Raw genomic sequence first — 25567 nt, 5'->3', positions numbered from 1 at the left:
GACTGAGATCATGTGACAGATCATGTGACACTTAGATTGCATACAGGTGGACTTTATTTAACTAGTTATGTAACTTCTGCAGGTAGTTGGTTGCACCAGATCTTATTTATTTTTGTATTTTTTTAAACAAGTTATTTTTTTCGTTTCACTTCACCAATTTAGGCTGTTTTGTGTTTGTCCATTACATGAAATCCAAATAAAAGTATAGTTTGTAATGCAACAAAATAGGAAAAATGCCAAGGGGGTGAATACTTTTGCAAGGCACTGTACCATGACTAGATCCTGAGGCCCATTGTCATGTCATTCATTCGCCACCACCATTCATGTGCCACCACCATGTTTTAGCATCATAATACACGGCCCCATATCGCAAGGATCTGTACACAGTTCCTGGAAGGTTAAAATGTCAATTTCTTCCATGGCCTGCAAACTCACCGTACATGTCCCCCATTGAGGGGGGGGGGGGTGTTCTGGATCGACGTGTACGACATTGTGTTCCAGTTCTTGCCAATATCCAGCAACTTCGCAAAGCCATTGAAAAGAAGTGAGACAACATTCCACAGGTCACAATCTACAGCCTGATCAACTCTATGCTAAGATGCGTCGTGAATGAGACAAATGGTGGTCATACCAGTTAGTGACAGTTTTTTAAATCCACACCCCTACCTTTTCTTTAAAGGTATCTGTGAGCATCAGATGCATATCTGTATTCCCAGTCATGTGAAATCCATAGATTAGTGCCTAATTTATTTATTTCAATTGACTGATTTCCTTATGTGAACTGTAACTGAGTAAATTCTGAGAAATTGCTGCATGCTGTGTTAAGTTTTTGTTCAGTATTTGTTCTAAATAGTTTGTAGAATGCTTTGTAACGTCAAGATTCCGTAGACATGGATGCATTGACTTTGCTCAAGGATAAATAGTAGACCAAACAGTTGACAGTTGACTCATACTCCGTACTACACAGTGTATGTTGCTTTTGATTTTGTGCATTTTTTAAAATTACGATATTGAACTCTGCACTGTGTGAAGGTCTTCTTATGAATCAAACCTTTCTGGACTAACTATTCGCTAACTAAAATACCTACTGCTTGCTGTACACACACTTTCTCTCACCTTCCCTCTCCCTACATCCCTCCCCTATATCCCCCTCCCGCTTTTATCTATCTTAATTTCTTTTCTCTCTCCTCTCGCTCTCTAAATTCAAAGGGCTTTATTGCTCTCTCTCTCTCTCTCTCTCTCTCTCTCTCTCTCTCTCTCTCTCTCTCTCTCTCTCTCTCTCTCTCTCTCTCTCTCTCTCTCTCTCTCTCTCTTCAGGAAAGTATTCAGACCCCTTGACTTTTTCCACATTTTGTTACGTTACAGCCTTATTCTAAAATTGATTAAATTGTTGTTTTACCCTCTTCGATCTACACACAATACCCCATAAGAACAAGGCAAAAATGCCATCTAAATATTCAGATCCTTTACTCAGCACTTTGTTGGAGAACCTTTGCCAGTGATTACAGCCTCAATTCTTCTTGGGTATGATGCTACAAACTTGGCACACCTATATTTGGGGAGTTATTCCCATTTTCCCAGACAATGTTGTTTCTCATGGACTGAGAGTCCTTTAGGTACCTTTTGGTCAACTCAAAGCGGGCTGTCATGTGCCTTTCACTGAGGAGTGGCTCCCGTCTGGCCGCTCTACCATAAAGGCCTGATTGGTGGAGTGCTGCAGAGATGGTTGTCCTTCTGGAAGGTTCTCCCATCTCCACAGAGGAACTCTGGAGCCCGGTTTGGCCATGCGGCCAGCTGTAGGAAGAGTCTTGGTGGTTCCAAACTTCTTCCATTTAAGAATGATGGAGGCCACTGTGTTCTTGGGGACCTTCAATGCTGCAGAAATGTTTTGGTACCCTCCCCCAGATCTGTCTGTGCCTCGACACAACCCTGTCTCGGGGGCTCTACAATTCCTTCCATCTCATGGCTTGGTTTTATCTCTGACATCCACTGTCAAATGGGGGACCTTATATAGACAGATGTGTGCCTTTCCAAATCATAGCAAAGGGTCTGAAGGCGTTTTTGTTATTGTATTCCTTATGCACAATGTTCTAAAAACCTGTTTTTTGCTTTTTCCTTGTGGGGTATTTTGTGTAGATTGATTAGGGGAAAATAATATGTTAATCAATTTTAGAATAAGGCTGTAACAAAATGTGGAAAAAGTGAAGGGGTCTGAATACATTTCCTGAATGCAATGTATATCCCTGTTTCTCTCTTTCCTCTCCCTACTTCCCTCCTTTTATCCTCCTCCCCCTTTTTATCTCTCTTTCTCCCATTCTGCCTCACTCACTCACACACATTCACTCACTCACTTTTTCACCCAGACGTAGATGTTTCTGGAGGAGTGAGTGGGACATGTAGATGCAGCTCCTGGGTCTGAATGCCACTTCCTGTCATGTGAAAGGCGAGCCTGGGGAGCCGGAGCCCTCCTGAAAGTCTTGTTTGCCATTCCTGTGGCTGTGGGGCCGAGCGCCTCTGAAAAGGGAGTCGGGGGGGGGCTACATCCGTGTTTGCCAGGTGTTCCTTTTGTGATCCTCACCTTGCGTCGAAGTACAGAGAGAGGGAGTAGGTAGGGGGAGAAAGGGAGGAGGATGGGGGGAGGAAGGAGGGTATGTGGTTGGGAGGGGGGGCTGGAGAGTGGGAGAGAGGGATGAGGGTAGGTGGGGGGAGAGGTAGGAGGGTAGGTGGTTGGAGAGGGGAATGAGGGTAGCTGGAGGGGAGAGAAGAAGGAGGGTAGGTGGGGAGGGGAAAAGATTCTGCCATTCTTCTCGTGAGATAATCTGCTGCCGGAGCAGGAAATGGGGGGGTGTGTGTGTGTGTGTGTGTGTGTGTGTGTGTGTGTGTGTGTGTGTGTGTGTGTGTGTGTGTGTGTGTGTGTGTGTGTGTGTGTGTGTGTGTGTGTGTGTGTGTGTGTGTGTGTGTGTGTGTGTGTGTGTGTGTGTGTGGAAGGGTGTGTGTGTGTGTGGAAGGGTGTGTGTGTGTGGAGGGGTGTGTGTGTCGAAGGGTGTTGTACTGGATCTCTACCTGTTTACTTTGTGCAGGTTCATGGGTTATGTGCCTGCTGTTATGCTCAGGTGGTAAAAAAAAAATTCGCAGCCCATCAATGCTGCATTATCAACACTGTATTATCAAAGTCATCATCATTCCACAGTATAACAGCCCTCCCTGCAATAGCATGTAGGAGTGTGGACTATATCCTATTTTTCACATGTTTAATTGTGTACACTAGTGTCTTTTGCATGTATTAGTGCACCATAACAGAATGTTGCTCACACTACGGGCGCAGCTCAAGAGAGATTCAAAGAGGATTATTATTACTGGATAAATTCACGACTTTTGGGTTTGTTTGTTTTGAGATGAAGCATTTGACAGCATGTGAATAGACCAGTTTATCTATCTTTAGAAACGCAGGGTGTTTTTTTTTTATGCCGAAAGGAATCACCTCGATCCGGAGTGTTACACAACTGGAGGCGCGGTTAGCTGGCAGAGTTTTAAATGAGCGTACATGACAGAATGTCAGACGGCAAGTGCTACTGCACTTGCACCATTAACCCAGCCATTAGCAACCAGAGCTGGCCACCACACAGATATACAGTTAGGCTGTAGCTTTTAGCTAGCCACTACCTATCTAATTAAAAATGATTTATAAGCCAGTTCCTTGTACATTTCGATAAGCATCTACTTTTGTGTCTGTATACACCACTACAGTCCAGGGGTGTATAATTAAATTCCAAGGAGCAGTAAGACAAATACAGAAATAGACTTGTGTATGGTGTTGTATTTCACGCACAGTGCCCAAGGTCAGGAAAGTTTCAACTAATATCCTCTTGTAAAATAGAAAACAGGATATACGACTATTACTGCTTTGAGTCTAGTGTACTGAGAGTGAGTGTCTTGGAAAGAGCAGTGTCAGATTATTCCGATGGTCCTGGTCGGTCCCTGGATTGGACATGCTGCTGGAAGTGGTGTTGGAGGGCCAGTAGGAGGCACTCAATGCCCCAGGGCAGCGATTGGGGACATTGCCCTGTGTAGGCTGCCGTCTTTCGGGTGGGACGTTAAACGGGTGTCCTGACTCTCTTTGGTCACTAAAGATCCCATGGCACTTATCATAAGAGTAGGGGTGTTAACCCCGGGGACCTGGCTAAATTCCCACTCTGACTCTCATACCATCATGGACACCTAATCATCCCCAGCTTCCAATTGGCTCATTTATCCCCTCTTCTCTCCCTATTCCCCAGGTCGTTGCTGTAAATGAGAATGTGTTCTCAGTCAACTTACCTGGTAAAATAATGGTTAAATAAATCAAATACAAATCAACATTGCATTTCCTTAAATAACCATACAGTATGGACAATTGTATGCTCTACAACATTGGTTATGTTCATAATGGTGGTATTCCATAGGTTCTTTGGCCAGCACTGAAAGCGAGATCTACCACAGGCACATATTGATTAGGTAATTAATACCAAAGTAAATTAATATGGATTAGAGGGGTACTGGTATTAGGTCAATGGCACAATATGAGTTTTTCGGTTTGTATTGTAAATATGCACTATTTCCGCTATGAGTTTTACTCTGTTGTAAATCCAATATAGTCTGTCTGGCGTAATAAAGAATGATAATGCTAGTTGGGATGATTGACCTTGCGGCTGGAGTCTTGTTTTGTAGCTTGTGGCGCAGTCTGTCACTATATCTGTTGCCGGGTCCACTCTCTCCTGCGTTGTCCAAGCTTGCCCCCTCAGTCATCACCATGGCGACAGACAGTCTGATCTGGAATGTTGCTCAGCATTAGTGAGGCTTTGCTACCACCCCACCCCTAACCCCTGAAAAGTATCTGAAAGTATAAATTAGGGCCACCCTCCACCCGCCTCCCCTTCACATAACTCATGCGATCGGAACTCGGAACACACCAATTCGACCAGATTCCACTTTCTCAAATTGCAGAAAAATGCTTCTCTGACGGGCCTCCTCCTCCTCTTGATTGGGGCTGTTGTTTCACGCCTTAACCCTCCCTCCTCCCTGTGCTGTCTGCCCCTCTTTGCCATTGCTTGACAATAAACACACCTTTCTCCAAGCCAGAGTCCTTGGACAGGTAACTTCCTGGCAACACTGCAGAAGTGCTTTGTCTCTGTATGTCTAGACAGAGATAAAAAGGAAATGTGCTCTATAAAATGAAAAATGTTTATTGGACCGTTCTTCCATTAGATGGAGTGATGTGGTCTGGACTTCCACTATCCAGATGCACATATACAAGAGTTTACTACGCTTCTTCATATTACTACTTTTGATGGAATGACATATGCTTTTTAATTGAACGACTCCTGATATTTTTTCGCAATGAATGACCTTGTAATCTACGTATCGGAATATGCTGGTCATGCTAGCCATGTTATAAGGAAAAGTATCTAATGCCATCGAGTTGTCCTTGATGAAAAGAAATGTTGGTGACAGACGGTTTGGTTTAGGATAGACAGAAAGGGAGGTGGAAGAAAAGTGGAGGAGCGAGAGGGCAAGTAGAGAGTGAAGGGGTACGAAATCAAGAGAGCGAGAGGTGCAAATCACTCTGAATGACAGGACACAATTAGACAACAGCTGGTGCCGCACACCCAGTGAGGCTCTTTAGTGCCCTCCTCACCTCAGCTGTGATTCAGCATTGCCTTCCTGATCCCCACCATCCATGTCCTTTCCTCATTGCGCACTTTTCCTAGACCCATCCCAATTCCTGTTCTAACCCCCATTCTCCTCACTGTGGTATATCTCTAGCACCAATCCCAGACCATATTTTCAATTTGTTTCACAGGGCTCTTTTCTGTTAACTCTTCTGTTTGCATTTGTATCCTTACTCTTAGTCTACTTCAAAACGTTTCGGGCTGGAGTTGTCCTCCAGATCTTGAAGTCAGTAGTGTAGAGATGTAGCAATGGCATCAGTAAAACACTGTCAAGATCCTGTGAACTCGTATTGTGCACATCAAATTGTTAAAAATTCTCTTTTTGTGCTCGTAATCGTCTCTGCTCACCAAAAGACTAGCCAAGTATCTCAGCTCATCTTAGCTGCATTATATTTCAATGGGAAGTTCCTAAAAAAAAAAGATCAATGATTTAGGAAAGAGGTCAATGATCACCACATAAATCATGTTCCACTGCAAAGGAGGGTTCGGGAGCAGATGTGTCTCCAGCACTTGGCAGAGGGTTGCTTACCCGGATCAAAAAAGGCCCAACCCTCCGACCATAAACATGTCCTCCCTCAACCCCAAACGGTGGCTAAACAGGACCAGCCCTGGTGCACAGCACGCCTCCCCCTCCTTCCCTCTCTCTCTCTCTTTCAACACATCCCTCTCTCAACTTCCTTCCTGTCCCGCCCTCTGGATTTTAATACCTGCCTGTCATGTTTTCTTCCCTTCACCAGACCCTTGCTGCGCATCTAGTAATTACCACAGCACCAAGAAAACCCTTTCATTTAAAGGATTGGCAATTATCTCAGAGAACACAATGAAATTGCTTCCCCTTTGGAGGAAGGGGATGTTTGAACCCGTACGGTGCAGAATGTTGCGTCGCCTTGCTCTTGAAGCAGGGGAGCGGAGGTGGGGGCAGGGAAAAGGGCTCTGTAGATGCTTTTCTTTTTCACATGCTCAGATATGTGATGATCACAAAGAGGCTGGGATACAACGAGGGTCAAGTGTTTTGCATTTATTTGTTCCTTGTTGTAAAGTCACAGGATGGCCCGTTCCTGGCTGAAATGCCGCTCTAGGCTAGACCAAAAGGAATTGTTGTCCTCCTATCCCCAAAAAGTAGAATAGTAACCTAGGCTATACAGTGTCGCCCCGCAATGCACTTTTATGAATGCCTATCCGTGTGGTTTGTAGTTGCATTGGCTATATAGTCCTGATACCTGACAGAGCATGCATGGCAATAGGCCTAGCTGATTGAGTTGAGGCTGTCGGTGAAAAGCATCTAAAATATGTGTAAAGATAATGTGTCATGACTATAATTTGAAATGTTGAGACAAGAAGAAAGGGGGGATGGGTGGCGACGATATAGACGCATATCTCTTGATAATTCATAAAGTAGGATTCCTGGCCTGTTGTGCGCAAAGTGCCCATTTGGGGATGTCTGACTTCTGACCACCCCTACTGAGCTTCTCAGTAATTATTTATTCACCTCACACAGTAAGTTAACAAAGTCTGTTTTTTTTTAACATCCATTGCGAATGACAGGCTAATTGTTCCTCATACTATTTGAAAAATCTTTCCCACACTCTCCCTCGATAGTCATCAAGCCATGGTGTGAAAGAGCAAAATATCATTCTCTGAGGATCCCATATATCCAGTGGAAATGTCATAAAATGCCTGAACAGTTTTCCATAGCGTAAAAACAGCTGTATGTCCCGAGCTCACTGGCACAGGAAACTCTGATTGCCAGGAATAGGCAAGTTGATACAATGTTGCAAGTTCACTATTGACAGCTTTGGGATTAACCCAGTTGATTGATTTGATACAATGTTGGACTTCACTAACGATAGCTCAAGTCAAGACAGATAGAAAGGGAGGCAGACAGGCGGAGTAGATAGATGAATGTGATTGAAAGAACCCCCCAAGCATATGGAAGAAGGTACTCTGGTCAGATGAGACTACCTTTTTGCTTTTTGACCATCAAGGAAAACCCTATGTCTGGCGCATACCCAACACCTCGCATAACCCCGAGAACACCATCCCAACATTGAAGCATTGTGGTGGCAGCATCATGATGTGGGTATGTTTTTCATCAACAGGGACTGGGAAACTTTTTGAAGAACTTTCAGAATTGAAGGAATGATGGATGGCTCTAAATACAGGGAAATTCTTAAGTAAAACCTGTTTGTCTTCCAGAGATTTGAGACTGGGACAGAGGTTCACCTTCCAGCAGGACAATGACCCTAAGCATACTGCTAAAGCAACACTTGAGTGTTTTAAGGGGAAACATTTAAATGTTTTGGAATGGCCTAGTCAAAGCCCAGACCTCAATCCAATTGAGTATCTATGACTTAAAGATTGCTGTACATCAGCGGAACCCATCCAACTTGAAGGAGCAGGAGCAGTTTTGCCTTGAAGAATGGGCAAAAATCCCAGTGGCTAGATGTGCCAAGCTTATAGACACATAACCCAAGAGACTTGCAGCTGTAATTGCTGCAAAAGGTGTCTCTACAAACTATTGAGGGGGGGTGAATAGTTATTCTGTTTTTTTTGGTCAGTTTAGCTCTGGGCGGCTGCCTAATCCTGCATAATGGGCACAGCTCTTAAAATATGAATGTGGTTAGGAGAAAGAGGCTGAAAAAGCTACCTTTGCACAGCTTGATTTAGTGGCATGGCCTCCTGTTAACCTCAGCGGGAACCTATATAGTTGTTAAGGCCATTGTAAATAATAGCTTTATGGTACCATGGGCCACTCAATGGATGCCAACCAAACTTGATCCTTACAGTGCCATGACATTCGGCTGCTACCCCATGCCCACCGGAGGCAAATCGACAAACCTACTACTCTACGATTGGTGTTGTCTTTTCATCCGTGTCAGTATGTGGAAGGGTTGGGGAGCTGAATGCATGAACAGTCGGTCGCAGGCTTGAGCAACTTTAACCAACATTATTTTGCACCAAATAACAGCAATGGAGCTTAGCACAGTGAAAAATAGAGGAAAGAAATGAAGATGTAAATTGTACCTTTACTGATATTCATTTTTGTTCTCCGTACTTGATATGACTACAGGAGTAACATGGCTAGTATTGCAAGGCACAGTGCTGGATGGGGTCTTATTCCGCCTGCTGTATGTTTTGCCCCACCACCACCACCACCACAGTGTTCGGTTTGTGAGGTGCCCCTACTGTGCCTGTCTGGAAGTTCCACCTGTTGTTTTTACGCCTCCTGCCCTCCCATCTGCGGGGAGAAGAGTTTGGCCGGAACACCCGGTTGCCTCGGCAACGCTGCAAGCACACACTGCTACCGCAGCGGATTGGAACAGGAACCAACCTATCTATGTCAGTCTGCAGGCAGGATCTGGGCCATTCCTTGTGTTAACAGATTATCTGGTTTCCATTCAAACGGGTCGGGTATCGCAGCTTGGCTTTCTGGGAAAGCGACCCCAGCCAGCCTGCTTCTTTTTTTCTTTTTCTTTTTACCCCAGAGCTCCCTCTCCTACCATATCCTGTCCTAATTATGCACTCTTTTGTGCGTACATTTTTTGTTGTGCTTCTCTCTCAATTCACTCTCTCCTTCTTGCTCTCTACTTGAAGAGATGAGGAAAGAGATTTTGAAGTTTGGAGTCTGTCAAGGTGCTGTCCTTGATCCCCTCCTCCCCCTCCACAACACAACACACTCCACCCCCCCCATCCTCTCTGTGTCTGAAAGGGAATACTGTGTTTTCAGTGCATAAAAGGCTTGGCACTGTCAACAGGGTGTGTCCACCGGGGCCCGTTGAACACACTTGGAGTGGAGCTTCAGTGTTTCTGCAGTACGGGGGCAGAGAGGGTTGGAGTGGGCCATGAAAAACGGGGGAGGGAGGGAGGGAGGCAGCTGGTAGGGATTACCAGCCGGAATGATAGGGTACACGATTACAAACATACTGAGTGTTGTACGGATGTACGGAGCAACACTATGCCAATGATATTGCGCGGTTTTGTAAAGGGGGGCAGGTTCTCTGGTTGGTGGCATGGGGTGGGATGGTGTGTGGTGGGGGAATAGCTAGACAGGTAAGTGGGCGGTTTGTTCAGGCGTCAGGTGGAAGATGGAGGTTGGTGGGGTGTGTTTGGGAGGAGCATGGGGGGGGGGGCAGGAGAAGGGCAGAGGTGTTGTGTACACAATGGGCATGTAAACCAAGTGGGCACTCTGTTGTGACAAAAACAGGTTTCGTCGCCCTCGCGCAGGGTCTGATTACGGGGCCAAGCCATTGAAAAAAGGGAGAGGATGACCTTGTCTACCTCGAAATCCAAACACAGGTCTTCCCATGCAGGGGGATCTCTTTCATTCTCTCTCTCCCTCTCTCTTTTTCTGGGTGTTCAAACACTGGGGCAGCTAATTGCTATTTTGAGAGCTAGATATAGCCCAGATATTCTTTTTTCTTAATTAAGCCTGTTTACAGGGTTTCCCGGTCTAGTTGCCCCCACCCACCCCCTTCTGCCTCCTACATCCACAGGTACTCACCCCTTTGGATGCTCCCCCTGTCCCCACGTCAACCCCTGTCCTTGCCTGGCCGACTCAATTGGTGCTCATGGGCACCTGCCATACCAGAGGAGGGGGACAGGATGGAAGGATTATGGAGAGGGAGAAAGAGTACTCTTTATGTCATCTCTCACTCTCGCACTCTCTATCTCACACACACACGCCCAGGACTCCCTCCCCACCATCGTCTCAGCTTGGGATAAAGCAGTGATATTCAAAGCCGGGGTCATGACCCCTGGTGGGTTCGTGGGGGAACTGCAGTGGAGTCGCCAAAATAAAATACATGTTTTTTTTACAAGACACAAAAATTGAAGAGTACAGATTATTGTGTGGGACAATATACAAAAGTTTTTGAGAAAAGACCAGGAGTAAATGTATTTATTTGTTTCTTTTAATTTGATAACAGATGGAAATATAATGAATTGAATGTTATTTGTTAATGTAAAAATCTAAATTAACCAATTTTAAGGTTGTGCCATTAGATTTGGGGTGGGGTCGCGAGAAAGTCTTGCTAAAAAAATCGGTTCCCCAGAAATGAGTGCAGAAAAAATGGGGTCCCTGTTGAAAAAGTTTGAATCCCACTGGGGTAAAGGGTAAACAAGCTAATGTTTATATTTCACGGAAGTGGAAACTGATCCGACTGAGTCAGCCTCGTCACTCAGCAATGTGTGTGTTTATGTTTGTCTCTCTGTGTGTATGCACGTAAGTAGGCCTCGATGTGAGTGAGAGCGCGTGTGTTGCAAGTGCCTGTGTGTGTGTGTGTGTGTGTGTGTGTGTGTGTGTGTGTGTGTGTGTGTGTGTGTGTGTGTGTGTGTGTGTGTGTGTGTGTGTGTGTGTGTGTGTGTGTGTGTGTGTGTGTGTGTGTGTGTGTGTGTGTGTGTGTGTGTGTGTGTAAGCTTGAGGCTGTGTGTGTTTTACAGGTATTTTTTCGAAACTATTGAGTGTGTGTGTGTATTCAGGAAGCTGAGGTGATTCTTTCAGCACCCTGCCAGCAGGCTGACCTGTGTCTGATGCCGGTGATTACTGTGATGATAATGGCGTCTGGGAGCATGAGGGAGTGCTGGTGTGAAAGACAAAAACAAATGCAAACCAAGGTGATAGCCACCGAGACTACAGAACACCTGAAGCCTTCATATTAAAACACCAAATGAAGAAAAAGAAAACCCCTTGAACTCCCACTCTTAAAAGTCCTCTTTTTCCATCACTCCTACATGACAGAAAGAAGGAGGAGGAGGACAAGGGCCGCCAGAGAAACACAATGCGCTCAGGGTTGCGTGTTAGGAGCCAGCTGAATGGCACCGGGCATAATGAGAGCCTGGCGGGGACTCTGAGGTGGGCTGGCACCTGCAGTCTGGCTGGAGGGGAAGGAAGAGCAGGGTGGGTTGGGGAGAGCTGGGTCACCCCCACCCCACCCCTTTCCCCAGGCCCGGTCCACGTCCCCCACAACAGCACTTCCTCCTTCTTCCCATGCCCTATTAGCAGTCTTGGCGGGGTGGCCACCCCTCTCGCCTCTCCCCCTCGTTAGATCTTCACCCCTCATGCAGCTTGTGACTCCGCTTGGCATTTGGGACCTCTGGTGCGTAGTTAGATTTTGTTCAGTTTGCCATGCCAAATGATATTTAACCCTCCCACTCCAGTATCCATGCACATTGTAAACATGGTATTGGCGCTGACCCTGGAACTGACCCTGGATATAGCTTACTTACTTTCTCATGTTCGATTTATTACTGCATTGTTGGGAAAGAGCCAGCAAGAATGGCATTTCACTGTAGTTGTGCATGTGACCATAAAAACTTAAAACTTGACAGTCAGATTCTCTGTGCTTCGGATTGAGAGCTTTTCCTCGTTATTTGCATATCTCAAAAACAGTCGGTACATTTCTTTCAGCAGTCAGTTTTATGAATAGTCGTTTAATTTCTCCCCGAAGACCCCCCCACACACACACACACTTACACCCCCCCCCAACCCACACACACACACGAGGTCACAAGCTGAGGCATATAACGGGACATCGCAGTGTGACAGAAGTTATGAGGAACTTGAATGTACCAAAAGGAGGGGAGATGGAGGAAAATACATCTGTGGTTGTGTCTGTCTGTCTGCAGGGTCATGTGACAGGTCTGGCTGGAGTGGCAGTTCTGCACACACCATAGGGGACTGTCAACCCTCTAATTAGAACTTGTAAGGGGGAGGCGGGGGTACGTTTCCACAGGGGGGGGGTAGAGGCTGCAACTATTCACAGCTGTGAAGATATTTCCTTCACCCCCTGTTCCCAGCACCCCCTGTTCCCAGCACCCCCAGATCCGCTTTGTTTGTTGTCACTGGACTTCCGCTTGTTAAATGAAATTAGGAAGCCCTTGCTTTCGTCCGTCATCCCCCATACCCCCCAGAAGAAGGCTGGTACTGTAAAAAAGGGGGACCGTTTTGAGTGGGGGGGGGCACTGAAAGCATTTTTGTTTGACAAGACCGAGAGAGAGGGAGAGGTGGGTGAACAGAGAAAGAAGCAAGGCAGAGTAGTGAAAGACAAGATAAATATTTCTGACATTTTGAGAGGGGAGGCGCTGGTAACGAGTTGGCCGGAGCAAGGGCCACCACGTCAAACCAGGCCACTTTATGAGTTCTGACGGATTGTGGAAACCAGACATTGATAGTTTACACCTAACGCAAGCCCCTTATAATTCAACTGTGAACTGTGGACGGGACAGCTCACAGGATACACCTCTCTGGTAAGCAAACATACATGTATTTTATGGCAGCCGTTTTACTGCTATTTTATTCCGGGCTCCGGTGACCTGACATTTCAACGGGGCTCAGCCTAATTTCCTTTCCTTTTCTTCACCTTTTTTTTGGTGGGGGTGGCTCACTCCAACTTAACACACATGTCCCTTTATTTCTGTGTTTAACGTTTGTCTTGGCTATTTTTGTGTCCTATCCAAATAAATGTAGACACTTTTTGACAGCGGCCATTTTGTGTGAGTGTTGCAAGAGTTGTGAGGTGCTCAGGGGGTTGTTTTAGAGCCTGGCAATTTAACTACACACCCAGCAGCTGTGCCCATATTAGCTCGGACCTCCCCCGTCCCCCCCTAGGAGGCATCCCCATAAGTGGGATGCAGCTGCTACCATCCTACCAGCCCACCATCTCACCTGGTCCGCACCCGGTATGTGATAGTGAACCGCACCTGTCACACACACACACACACACACACACACACACACACACACACACACACACACACACACACACACACACACACACACACACACACACACACACACACACACACACACACACACACACACACACACACACACACACACACACATCCTAAAAGAGGGGCCTATGTTAACATGGTGCTTCCGTTAATTCCCAAACACTCTACGACAGACCAAGGAACATGACAGGTGTTTGTGGTCAGCTGTGAACCAACGCGTCCTGTGGTTTTGGTCCTGCAAGATCTACTCACAATGGCTAGATGTAAACATTCTGCAACAGACTGTGATTGGGGCAGCAGGTGCCATAAGGGGTGTTAACAGGTACCAGAGCAATCCCTTCTTGGACATCGTGGCTTCGCCTGTCCCAAACAAGTTTGATTCCAGGGCAAAATCAGACTGAAAGCTTCTAATCAGACTGAAAGCCTCTAATATTTTGATCTGATCCCAATTCTCCCTTCCTCTGCCTCTCTCTCTTTTGTAACCATCTCCACAATGTTATTGGGTGGCACCAACTCCTACCGCCTGCCCCCCACTCCTGTCCCCTGCCCTCCCTGAAGACACCATCTCCTATGCACCCCCCCGGTCTGATGGTGTGGACTAGCTGCACGGTGTGCGTTGTTGTGCTCCCACTTTATCTCTGTAGTGTCCCCGGCCAGCATAGTTGCAGGGTGGCCCATGTATCTCCACCGTGGAAGGGAGTGAGTCACCGGGGCCTCTGCGGATTGCAGACTGACAGGTTTAGGAAACCACATAGAGCGGATGCCTTTGGGGCAGGGAACAGACTCCACTAATGTCTCAGCCAGCCAACCAGCATGGGGAAATGTCCCTTTCAAAGAAGAAGGGGGAAAAAAGGATGTGGCATGAAAAAAGGATTCTGTATGTGGATTTGATGGCTCAGTTGATTGGAGCATGATGCATGGTAGCACCAGGATTGTGAGTTTGATTCCTGCAATGGACCACATATAAGCCTACTGAACCACATATAGGCCTACTGAACCACATATAGGCCTACTGAACCACATATAGGCCTACTGAACCACGTATAGGCCTACTGAACCACGTATAGGCCTACTGAACCACGTATAGGCCTACTGATCCACATATAGGCCTACTGAACCACTTATAAGCCTACTGAACCACATATAGGCCTACTGAACCACATATAGGCCTACTGAACCACTTATAAGCCTACTGAACCACTTATAAGCCTACTGAACCACATATAAGCCTACTGAACCACATATAGGCCTACTGAACCACTTATAAGCCTACTGAACCACATATACTGTAGGTCTACTGAACCACATATAGGCCTGCTGAACCACATATACTGTAGGCCTACTGAACCACATATAAGCCTACTGAACCACATATAGGCCTACTGAACCACTTATAAGCCTACTGAACCACATATACTGTAGGTCTACTGAACCACATATAGGCCTGCTGAACCACATATACTGTAGGCCTGCTGAACCACATATAGGCCTACTGAACCACATATACTGTAGGCCTACTGAACCACATACAGTGCATTCGGAAAGTATTCAGACTCCTTGACTTTTTCCAAATTTTGTTACATTTTTGAATAAGGCTTTAATGTATTAAATAAATAAAAATCCTCATCAATCTACGCACAATACCCCATAATGACAAAGCGATTTTTAAAGATTTTTGCACGTTTATAAGTTTTTTTAAAATGGAAATACATTAGTTACGTAAGTATTCAGACCCTTTGCTATGAGACTCGAAATTGAGCTCAGGTGCGTCCTGTTTCCATTGAGATGTTTCTACAACTTGGACTCCACTAGTCGTAAATTCAATTTCTCGGACATGATTTGGAAAGGTTCAGTAGGCCTACAGTGCATTTGTTCAACACTGTTTTGGTTACTACATGATTCCATATGTGTTATTTCATAGTTTTGATGTCTTCACTATTATACTGCAATGCAGAAAATAGTTTTAAAAAATAAAGAAAAACCCTTGAAAGAGTAAATGTGTCCAAACTTTTGACTGGTACTCTGTCTAAAGAAATGTTACAGAGAGGTAGTGGCCTTCAGAGATAGGAAGTCATCTGTCGTTATATCCTCGAGGAGGATCGCAATCCCTGGAATGATTACTGTTGTTTTCGGCAGTGAAACTTGGCTGGCAGCGAGCGGGCGAGGCTTTTTTTCAACCTGTTTTGATTAGGCGGACTGAAGCCACTATACTGTATCCTGACTTTTTTTCTGTGATTGCAAAGTATTTTGAAGTATTTGGTGGAACGTTCCCATCTGATGTCACCATGTTGAGATGCAGAGGTTCATGATCAGTGGGACTATTTCTCTTCATAGTTAACTCAGAGAAGAGTATGGGCTACTGTGATAACCTCATACTTTGAATATAGGTACCTTATTCAACAATAACTGCAGTGTTTCTTGTCTGTGACGTTTTGAGAGTTGTTAGCCTGAGGTTATAGTGGGTTTTGTCAGTGTCCTCTGCTCCAGCCTTCTTTACACCTCCCTGCCTCTGTCCCCCCCCTTGTCCCCCCCCCCCTCGTCCCCCCTCCATCACTGTCTTTCTGCTGTCAAGCCAAGGCTTCAGGTGGAAGGATGGCGTTACGAAAGAGCCCGTCAACGCTTTCCCGACATGCCACGCCAAGTATTTTTCTTTTGGGGTCCTGCCCCACCCCCCCCACCCGCCGGATCCTTGAAAACAGGAAGTGTATCTTGTTAAGTGATGGATTGGCCCCTGTGCTTCCTGAGTGGACCAGAAAAAAATACCTTTGCCTCCAGGGAAGTCAAATGAGTTTAGCAGTCTCAAACGCCCAGAGTTGGGTCTGTTTGTGTGAGCACCTGGATAGTTGGGTGTGTGAATGTGTAGCTTTTTGTACACGCGTGAATGTGTGTGTTTTTATGGTAGAGCAAGCGTGCAACTTTGCTTGTAGGAAATACCCAGATAATCTGTTGCAAGCAACATCTAGGGTTAACGAACGTAAATGGATTTAGCATGTTGAGCTCGATCATCTTAACACTCAGTTCTCCCCGGTGTGTCCTGTTAGGCTAGTTGTGTGTGTGTGTGTGTGTGTGTGTGTGTGTGTGTGTGTGTGTGTGTGTGTGTGTGTGTGTGTGTGTGTGTGTGTGTGTGTGTGTGTGTGTGTGTGTGTGTGTGTGTGTGTGTGTGTGTGTGTGTGTGTGTGTGTGTGAGGGGTCGGCAAGTTTGCTCTGGCATGCGGCCGCCACATACTTCCAGGGAGATCAACTCCGGAAGTGTCCCTGGCACGTCCACAGTGGAGCGGAGTACGCACTTCGGCGACAATCAACCACAGCCCCCCTCCTCTGTCTCCCCTGTGGGAAGAGTGATGACAAAGAAGAGACAGCCTCACGTGTTTTTGTTCCAGACACACGTTGTCAAGCTACTCTGGCCCTTAGCCAGCATGGACCTTTATTATTTTCCTTTGGCAGTGGCCCTGGGGCCTGTTCATCTCCCCCATCCTAATCACAGTGACATTGTTGTCTTCTATTCATGTTGGTAGCGCACAGCAGGGCGGATCCAAGTGGAGGAATCTGGACAACCCAACAACAACAAAAAATGATCCTCTCGTGATACATCGTTAATTTGTTAGCCAGACTGTTATGGTTACGTCAACAACAAATCTCCCCCCATTTGCAAACGTTCCGCACAGGGAAGCGCAGACAGATTTGAAATATGTACATATAGGAAGGAAGTCTCTGGGCTTGAAAGTCCTTTGTGTATCCAGAAGGATATAGGAGGGGATGTGACGAGGACGTAAACAAACAATTGAAAGGCTGTGGGCTAGGTCACTGCTCACCAGAGGCACAGACATTACTTCCACCTCTGCAGGCCCGTCTGTCTGTCTGTGCTGAGCAGCCAACTGTCCCTCTATGACATCAGGGAAGAGAGACCGCAGTGGTTGGAGGGATATTTTTGGGTCGGCTATATATTTTGGGGGGATTTTAGTTTTTGGTAAAAGAATTGGAATTTAGCTTTGAGTTTAATTGAGAAAATCTGTTCCCAAGTATTCCCACAAATAAAAAAGAGACGTGATCTTGTCACAATGTAATCGAGATATGAAATGTTTGTTATTTTCAAAAATCATCTCTGTTGAGGATTAGTTGTGGTCAATTTGCAGTGTACAAATTATTATAATTATTTTCCAGACCCGACTATTCGCTCCAAACAAAAATTGACCCGCAGCTAAATCTAGTTGCCTACCCGTGCACTAGGTTGTGGGGAGGAAAGCTATTCTGTTTGCCCCCTGCGACTGATGATCCGGCTGTGTTTAGCCATGTTAACTTCCTTTCCAAGAGCAATGACGGCCTTCAGTCAATATTGAAGGACTTAAATGCCTTCCTAACAAACTAGTTCAGAATAGTTCCCTTCACCTTTTCTTTCTCAGAGATAAACCAAAACAGTATTCTTACCTCCACTGCAAGACGACGTGTTAGAACGAATATTCACCTGCGATTTCCTTTCTTCTGTTTCACATGGTAAACAATTGCATTCTTTCATCCAGTGTTGTTTTTCTGTGCCTTGGAAACCGGCGTATGGTGTGGACTTTGATTGGATATGGTCCTCCTGAGACTGCACACGGCCTCCATTTGGAATAATAATCTTCACGCTTGATTTGAGCTGAGGTCAATTGTGCAAATCAGGCCTTGCTTCTGGGCAAGTTTACCACACCTGCAATCAGTGCTTGGAATTTTTCTCGTCTCAGGTTCCTAACAAGAGAGATGGAGGGAGGGAGTAAGAGAGAAGGATAGGTGGAAAGATGTATTTATTGATTGATTGATGAAGACTCCATCCTCAAAGGGATGTTTGTCACCCAGCAGCAGAGACAATCACACACACATGACTAACAGCTCATTTCCCTCACTTCTGTTGCCTAGGCCCTGATGCGTCCGGGTCGACTGGACCGGATAGTGTACGTCCCTCTACCGGATGGCCCCACGCGACGGGAGATCTTTGCGCTGCAGCTCCGCAGCATGCCCGTGGACCAGGACATGTGTCTGGATGACCTGGTGACCCGAACGGAAAAGTACTCCGGAGCAGAGGTGAGACCAACAGTACTGATTTATGGTTGCAAATAAACAACACGTACTCTATAATAAGTCATTTTACGGTAGAATACATAGAAGATGCAGAATGTAATACACGTTGTAATGTAATAACGATTCTGGGGCTCATCTCCCATTGACATCAATGCGTAGTTTACGCAAAAATCTAAGTTACACATATGCAGATCTCAAGTTAGGATTTCACCCCATTGTGATTAGTATTGAGAATGTGATATTGAATGTAAGAATATCAGCACTAGTGCCCGTATGTGTTTTTATATCAAATGAAATGGACACGTCCAGGAACAATTCTACCATTTATTCTTTGATGGCGGCAAATTGTTTTTTTATCAGACAAAATGATTGAGTATTTTAGTCCAGGTCTGAATCAATTCCTTCAAGTGAGATTTATCGAAGGCATGCTACCTGATTCATGGTGGGCCACCCTGGCAAGAGCCGGACTGTCCGAGAAAAATCGGCTAAGACAAACCCAACACGGAGACCGTAAAGTCAAGTTAAACATGGGGAGAAGAATATTGAGGTGAAAGACTCTCGCTCTCTCTCTCTCTCTCCTCGTTGTTATTGTTTTAAGCCTACCTTTTAACGATTACAGGAAATAAGAGAGCGGTGGCCAGCGTTCGCAAGGAGATGTTGTTCGCCTTCCACTGTCGGTTTTATGTCTGTGCTGTGTCAAGGGCCTCGTGATCGCACAGCTGGCCGACTCGCAGCGAGCACACAAACACTCCATTGTGTGACAGGCTTGTCTCTTGACGTTGGGCTGGGGTGTGAAGCACGTTGTCTTGACAGACAAACAGTGCGGTGCCGTTGAAGCCCTGACAAGCCCTACTACCTGTCAAGATGTTTTTCATGCTTTTGGTGGTTTAATGATGACACATCCTTCAGTGGCTATGAAATCAACTCCAGTTGTCCAAAATGTTCCTGTCGATCAAAATGTGGTCGCAAGGCCACATGGGTATTATGAAGAGGATTTGTCAATTCTGTGTCTAGGACCTTTTGGCCACTAACTTTTCTCTGGCTATTCTCCTGGAGATCTGATCAGAGGAACACAGCTGTCGAGGAATTTGCTTCTCTACATGACCTTTTAGGGATTTGAAGAGATCTGTTGAAAACATGTACCCCCACCCTCCTTTCTCCTCCCTCCTTCCCTCCATAGTTCCCCCACCCAAAAGCAGCTTAGAGCAGGCACCTGGAGAAGGTATGCGCTGGAAACCGATCCCTCGGTATCAGGTGTTGCATTTTACAACGGGGTGTTTGGGATAGAGCTTTCACCTCCCAGTGGAAAGTTTGCTATCTCTGTTTTCAGGTTCATTCTCTGTACCCCCCCCCCTCTTGTGGTCCAGTGTCTTTTGGTGGCCATAAGGTGGGATATATAGGTGGAATGGAGTGCTTAAAGGCATCTTGTCTATACTAAATATACTCCTGAGCTCTCCTGAGGGTGAATACTCCTGGCATGACAGGTCATAAAGGCTTGCCGTGGTGCTATGCATCTGTTTGAAATGCTCCTGAACGGGGGTATTTGTCTTGGCACGGCGGGATTTCTGCAGAGGGCGGTGAGGCGTGCCATGGCGGATGGGCATCGGTTGTGTATCAAGCCCACGCTTCAGGGGAACAAGCTCGATGAGGGGCCCTTGTAAATCGTTCGGGCTCTTATTGAAATTGGAGGCCGGTTTGCCGAGTCATATTTCTCTCACACACAGCCTTCTCCCCCTCTCTCCTCTCTCTGCCAACTGAAATACTAGGAACTCTTAAGAGAATGAGCAAGGACATTACTAAGCATTGAGTCTTGCGTTAGTTGTCCGACTTTGTGAGGAGAGAATATGATTTTGGCTTACACTTCACACAAAGTTGCAACAGTGTCGTTAATGTGAAGTGTTGCCTAATGTTGTGTTTCTCATCTAAAGACCCTTTTGCATCCCAAGTCTTGATAGGGTAAGGTTGAATGGACTGGTAGAGTGACAAGACTGGCAGTTGTTGTCATGTCAGCTCCGAGCCAGAAGCCCTGTTAAAATCACGTCTTCCACCCGGCAGGTTCCTGCCCAGCGTGACATCTGTTTTCCCCAAGTTTACACCCCCTAACCACCATACCCGTCCATCAGCACTGCTCCTGCCTTCACCATCCGCCTTCAGCCTTCCAACAAAGTAACATTTGATACTGTAATTGCATTGTGTTGTCATAAAGAGGGATTGCTGCTAGTCCGGAGGGAAGAGTGACGCTTTTCTTTTTCTCTTTTTTTATGATCAAGCCCTGACAGGAAGAACCCGAGGATTTATGTACTCCATCACATGTCCCGAGTCAGAGAGAGGCCAAATGCTTCAGCCTGGTGGAGACCTGTTGGCTCATTTAGCTTTGATAGAGGAGGCTTCTTTACTAGGAATCAGCATTGTTTCCCATGTTAGCCTGCGGGAGATTGCACGGGTGTCACGGAGAGGACGCACGTCAATAAGGGGCTCTCAGTTTTCCAGAGGACTCTGTGAACTTGGTTTACTCATAAATGGGCAGAGGTACATTGTGGGGACATCATATATGTCCAGTATGGGGACATTGTGGGGACATCACATAGGCCCCCGTATGGGGACATCACATTGGCCTACTGTGGGGACATTGTGGTTGATTAGGTGGATCCACATTTCATAGATTTCCTGTTTACAGAAGGTAAATTATCCACGAAATCCCCTGCTGTCAAAATATCCACCATGTGTTGTGGACGTTCTGATGGCGCCGGCAGAGATGATCGCCTCGCTTCGCGTTCTTAGGAAACTATGCAGTATTTAGTTTATTTCAATGTATTATTTCTTACATTGTTACCCCAGGAAATCTTAAGTCTTATTACATACAGCCCGGATGAACTATTGGATATAAGAGCAACGTCAACTTACCAACATTACGACCAAGAATATGACTCTCCCGAAGCGGGTCCTCTGTTTGGACCACCACCCATGACAATGGATCGGATCCCAGTAGGCGTCCCAAAACAATGGCTCCGCAGGATGAGGCAGACTGAGCGGTCTTCTGGTCAGGCTCCGTAGATGGGCACATCGCTCGCCGCTCTCGAGTATACTACTCGCCAATGTCCAGTCTCTTGACAACAAGGTAGACGAAATTCGAGCAAGGGTTGCCTTCCAGAGAGACATCAGAGATTGTAACATTCTCTGTTTCACAGAAACATGGCTCACTCGGGACACGTTATCAGAGTCGGTACAGTCACCCGGGTTCTTCACTCATCGCACCGACAGAAACAAACATCTCTCTGGGAAGAAGAAGGGGGTGTATGCCTTATGATTAACGAGTCGTGGTGTGATTATAACAACATACAGGAACTCAAGTCCTTTTGTTCACCTGATCTAGAATTCCTTACAATCAAATGCCGTCCACAGACGACGCAACCACACTGCCCTAACCCATCTGGACAAGAGGAATATGTATGAAGGCTGTTCATCGATTACAGCTCAGCATTTAACACCATAGTACCCTCCAAACGGCGCAGCAGCGCCTCTTCAACCTTAGGAGGCTGAAGAATTTGGGGTTTGTCACCAAAAACACTCACACACTTTTACAGATGCTTAATCGAGAGCATCCTATCGGGCTGTATCACCGCCTGTTATGGCAACTGCTCCGCCCACAACCATAGTGCACTACAGAGAGTAGTGCGGTCTGCACAAGGTATCACCGGGGGCAAACTACCTGCCCTCCAGGACACCTACACCACCCGATGTCACAGGAAGGCCAAAAAGATCATCAAGGACACCAACCACCCGAGCCCCTGCCTGTTCACCCCGCAATCATCCAGAAGGCGAGGTCAGTACAGGTGCATCAAAACTGGGACCGAGAGACTGAAAAACAGCTTCTATCTCAAGGCCATCCGACTGTTAAACAGCCACCACTAACATTGAGTGGCTGCTTCCAACAAGTGAAATTGTTAGATTACTTGTTAGATATTACTGCACGGTCGGACCTAGAAGCACAAGCATTTCACTACAATCGCATTAACATCTGCTAACCATGTGTCTGCGACCAATAACATTTGATCTAGATTAATTTGAGGAAACAGTAAAGATTGCTTAACATTACCAGCCATCCAAAACCAATGTATGACTTCGAAATATCAAAATGCCTCGTATGCTCAATCTGTAGGTGGAAAGACTTTGAAATAACATTGATGTTATGGAGGGAGAGAAAGAAAACCACAAAAAAACACCATAATATAATTTGTTTTCCAAGCAGGAAGATAAATGGCTTCCTCTTAACACCTGTTGTGGTTGTTCTTCTGCCCTGTTCCCCACCAAAGATTTATGACCCCATATTTGTTGTTGCAAAGATGTTTTATTATCAAGGACACCCAGAAGAATGCATCAACAAAGCTGTTGCTATTTTAATAGCATTACGACTCAATGTAAAGACTCAATGACGCAAGTGTACGTCTGGCCTCTGCTGATCAGAGACTGATAGATTAAATCACAATGTTGACCAAGAAAATATGCATATGTTGCGTTTTGTTCGAGGCCAAAACGTAGGTGAGTTTTATAAATCTGTGAGCTTTTAAATGCACAGTATAATTTTGCCACAGCGAACCACTATTGTTTTGACATTTTCCGACCATAGGAAGCAGGAAGAGATTGCCAAAAAATATGTGCATATAATATTCAATTTACTACCCCGGCAAGTATGTCAGATTGTCTGGAACGAATAGCTGTTTACCGCTCTAATTCTTGTTATAAAGTCATCTTTTTTCCTTTTCATTCAGTCAAAATGGGAGATGTATGAAAAGGAAAGACTTCCAGCTCTGCCTTTTTGCATTTATATATAAAGACCTTGCTGTGGTCTCGGTCCAAGTACACGCGTGGCACAAATTACATTTTTCCTGGGAAATATGAACCACTCAAGTGTACTCATTGTAATGTTTCTCTTGGCTTGGGGTAGAGGCAGGAGGGAGGGAAAGGGCGGAGGGAGAGCAGGAAGGATAGAGAAGGATATTTACCCCTCCAGCATTAAGGGGCCAGTAAAAAAAAAAATCCTAGGGCCTTTTGGATGGGAGAGGAGACAAACTACAGTGAGCGAGAGAGAGATTGAGAAAGATAAGGAAAGAAGAAGACCAGCGCTTCAGCAATAGGAACTCCAGGAACCTGTAAAAAAAAGTTTATTGAGTTGGCCCCCCGGATCTTCCTCTCCCTACCCTGGCCTTAGGCCCCATAGGCCACTGTCAGGGGGAGGTGTGCCTGTTTCAGAGGCACACACGGGTCGAGAGGTCAGGGGTCTGTAGTTAAACGCTGCACTGAGCAGCCCCCAGGAAGGCTAGTCTCTCGTTTAACACCTCGCAAACAGCTGTGGATTGGCCACTCCTTTGCCTTAACCCCTGTCTCCTCCCCTTCATGTACACTGATTGAAGTGGATTTAACAAGTGACATCAGTAAGGGATCATAGCTTTCACCTGGATTCACCTGGTCAGTCTATGTCATGGAAAGAGCAGGTGTCCTTAATGTTTTATACACTCGGTGTATGTCGACAGTCCTCCCTCCAAAGGGCCATTACATTTTGTGAAATTCCCTAAACACATGGTATTTTCCTTGTCCTGGTTTCATGAGGAATTGTGAGAATATTGGTGATACTGTTGACTCTTGCTTTTGTAGGGTGTTCCAAAATGGAAGGTGTTCCACTTAGCCATTGCTTTGAAAATGTTTGTGTCTCTGTGTGCCAACATGTTCCCATTCAAAATGTAATTCTGTACTGGACAGAACAATTGGGATCAAATGTCTTTTTCAAGGGCCTCGTAATTAACTCTGTGCTATCAGTCTGGAATTGATAGCATTGAAGCCGTTTTGGCCAATGGGCGTTGCGCATAAGAAATTCGAAAGCAATTGGATCACCTTTGTCAAAAGAATCAGAAAACAGAAGCCGCAGCGCGACATTTTCTAGGTTTAAACAGAAGTTGTCATCTTCAACCTAGGGCATTTTGAGGAAGTAAAACATGCACTTGTTGTCTTTCCAGAGAACGGCATATCGAACACCAGGATAATGAGCCCCCCCAAAAAAGGGCAACAAAACATTATATAGTACCAGTACCAGTCAAAAGTTTGGACACACCTACTCATTCCAGGGTTTCTCTTTGTTTACTAATTTATACATTGTATAAGAATAGTGAAGACATCAAAGCAATGAAATAACACATATGGAATCATGTAGTAACCAAAAAAGTGTTAAGCAAATCAATATATATGTTTTCTATTTGAGATTCTTCAACGTAGCCAATATGTGCCTTGATGACAGCTTTGCAAACTCTTTGCATTGTCTCAACCTGCATTTCAATTAACAGGTGCGCCTTGTTAAAAGTGATTCCATATTTGGTATTTCATAGTTCCGATGTCTTCACTATTATTCTATAATGTAGAAAATTGTAAAAAAGAAAAAGAAAAAAAAAAGAAAGAAAAAGTAGGTGTGTCCAAACATTTTATTGGTACTGTACATACATGCATAACGTGCTGTGTGTCAACGTGAGACGAACAGAAATAAAGTAACCTACTAATGTTTTTGCCAAACCGTAGCGATGATCGAGATTAGCCTACTGCATCGAATTCAATACAGTGATCGTCTTGCTACAGTAACCTCTGATGGCCTACAGTTGATTGAACCCTCTTGTCATTTATATGCTGTGGCATAAAATGGACCATGTATGATAGGGAGCAGAGTCTATTTTTGCAACTTTTTAACTGTCATGTAAAGCTTTATATTTAGCGATCACCTCGTAAATATGCCTTTACATGTTGTTCTCCTACTGTTAACTGCCTGTCAACAACGGAGCTTGGCGTTCGCCAACGCCATAGTTCATCAGAGGAAGCAGCGGTGATGGGACAAGGCGGGGCTAAGAAGCAAACACACACACACACTCTCAGGGGCATAGTAGTGCACAATAATACACACACACACACACACACAGAGCCATAGAGAGCTGTCTCCAGGTCGCTCCAGTGTGGGCATGTTTAGTAAATATGCCATCTCTTCCTTCCCAGCGCAGGGGAGAATGTGCCGCTTTCATTCGCCTGATTAACCGGCGAGG

General features: G+C 45.6%; 1 protein-coding gene across 1 annotated transcript in view; it reads left to right on the top strand.

Moving 5' to 3' along the window:
• The window catches only part of spata5 (spermatogenesis associated 5), a 123273-nt gene that overhangs the window by 87528 nt on the left and 10178 nt on the right, over window positions 1-25567 (top strand). Inside the window, exon 16 of the mRNA XM_046322812.1 lies at window positions 18330-18494. Coding sequence (XP_046178768.1) covers window positions 18330-18494 — 165 coding nt within the window. The remainder of the gene's footprint in view (window positions 1-18329; window positions 18495-25567) is intronic.

The sequence above is a fragment of the Oncorhynchus gorbuscha genome, linkage group LG23 (genome assembly GCF_021184085.1).
Source record: "Oncorhynchus gorbuscha isolate QuinsamMale2020 ecotype Even-year linkage group LG23, OgorEven_v1.0, whole genome shotgun sequence".
NCBI classification, from domain to species: Eukaryota; Metazoa; Chordata; class Actinopteri; order Salmoniformes; family Salmonidae; genus Oncorhynchus; species Oncorhynchus gorbuscha.
Note: the sequence above shows the minus strand (reverse complement) of the source record. Positions and strands in the feature narration are given on the sequence as shown.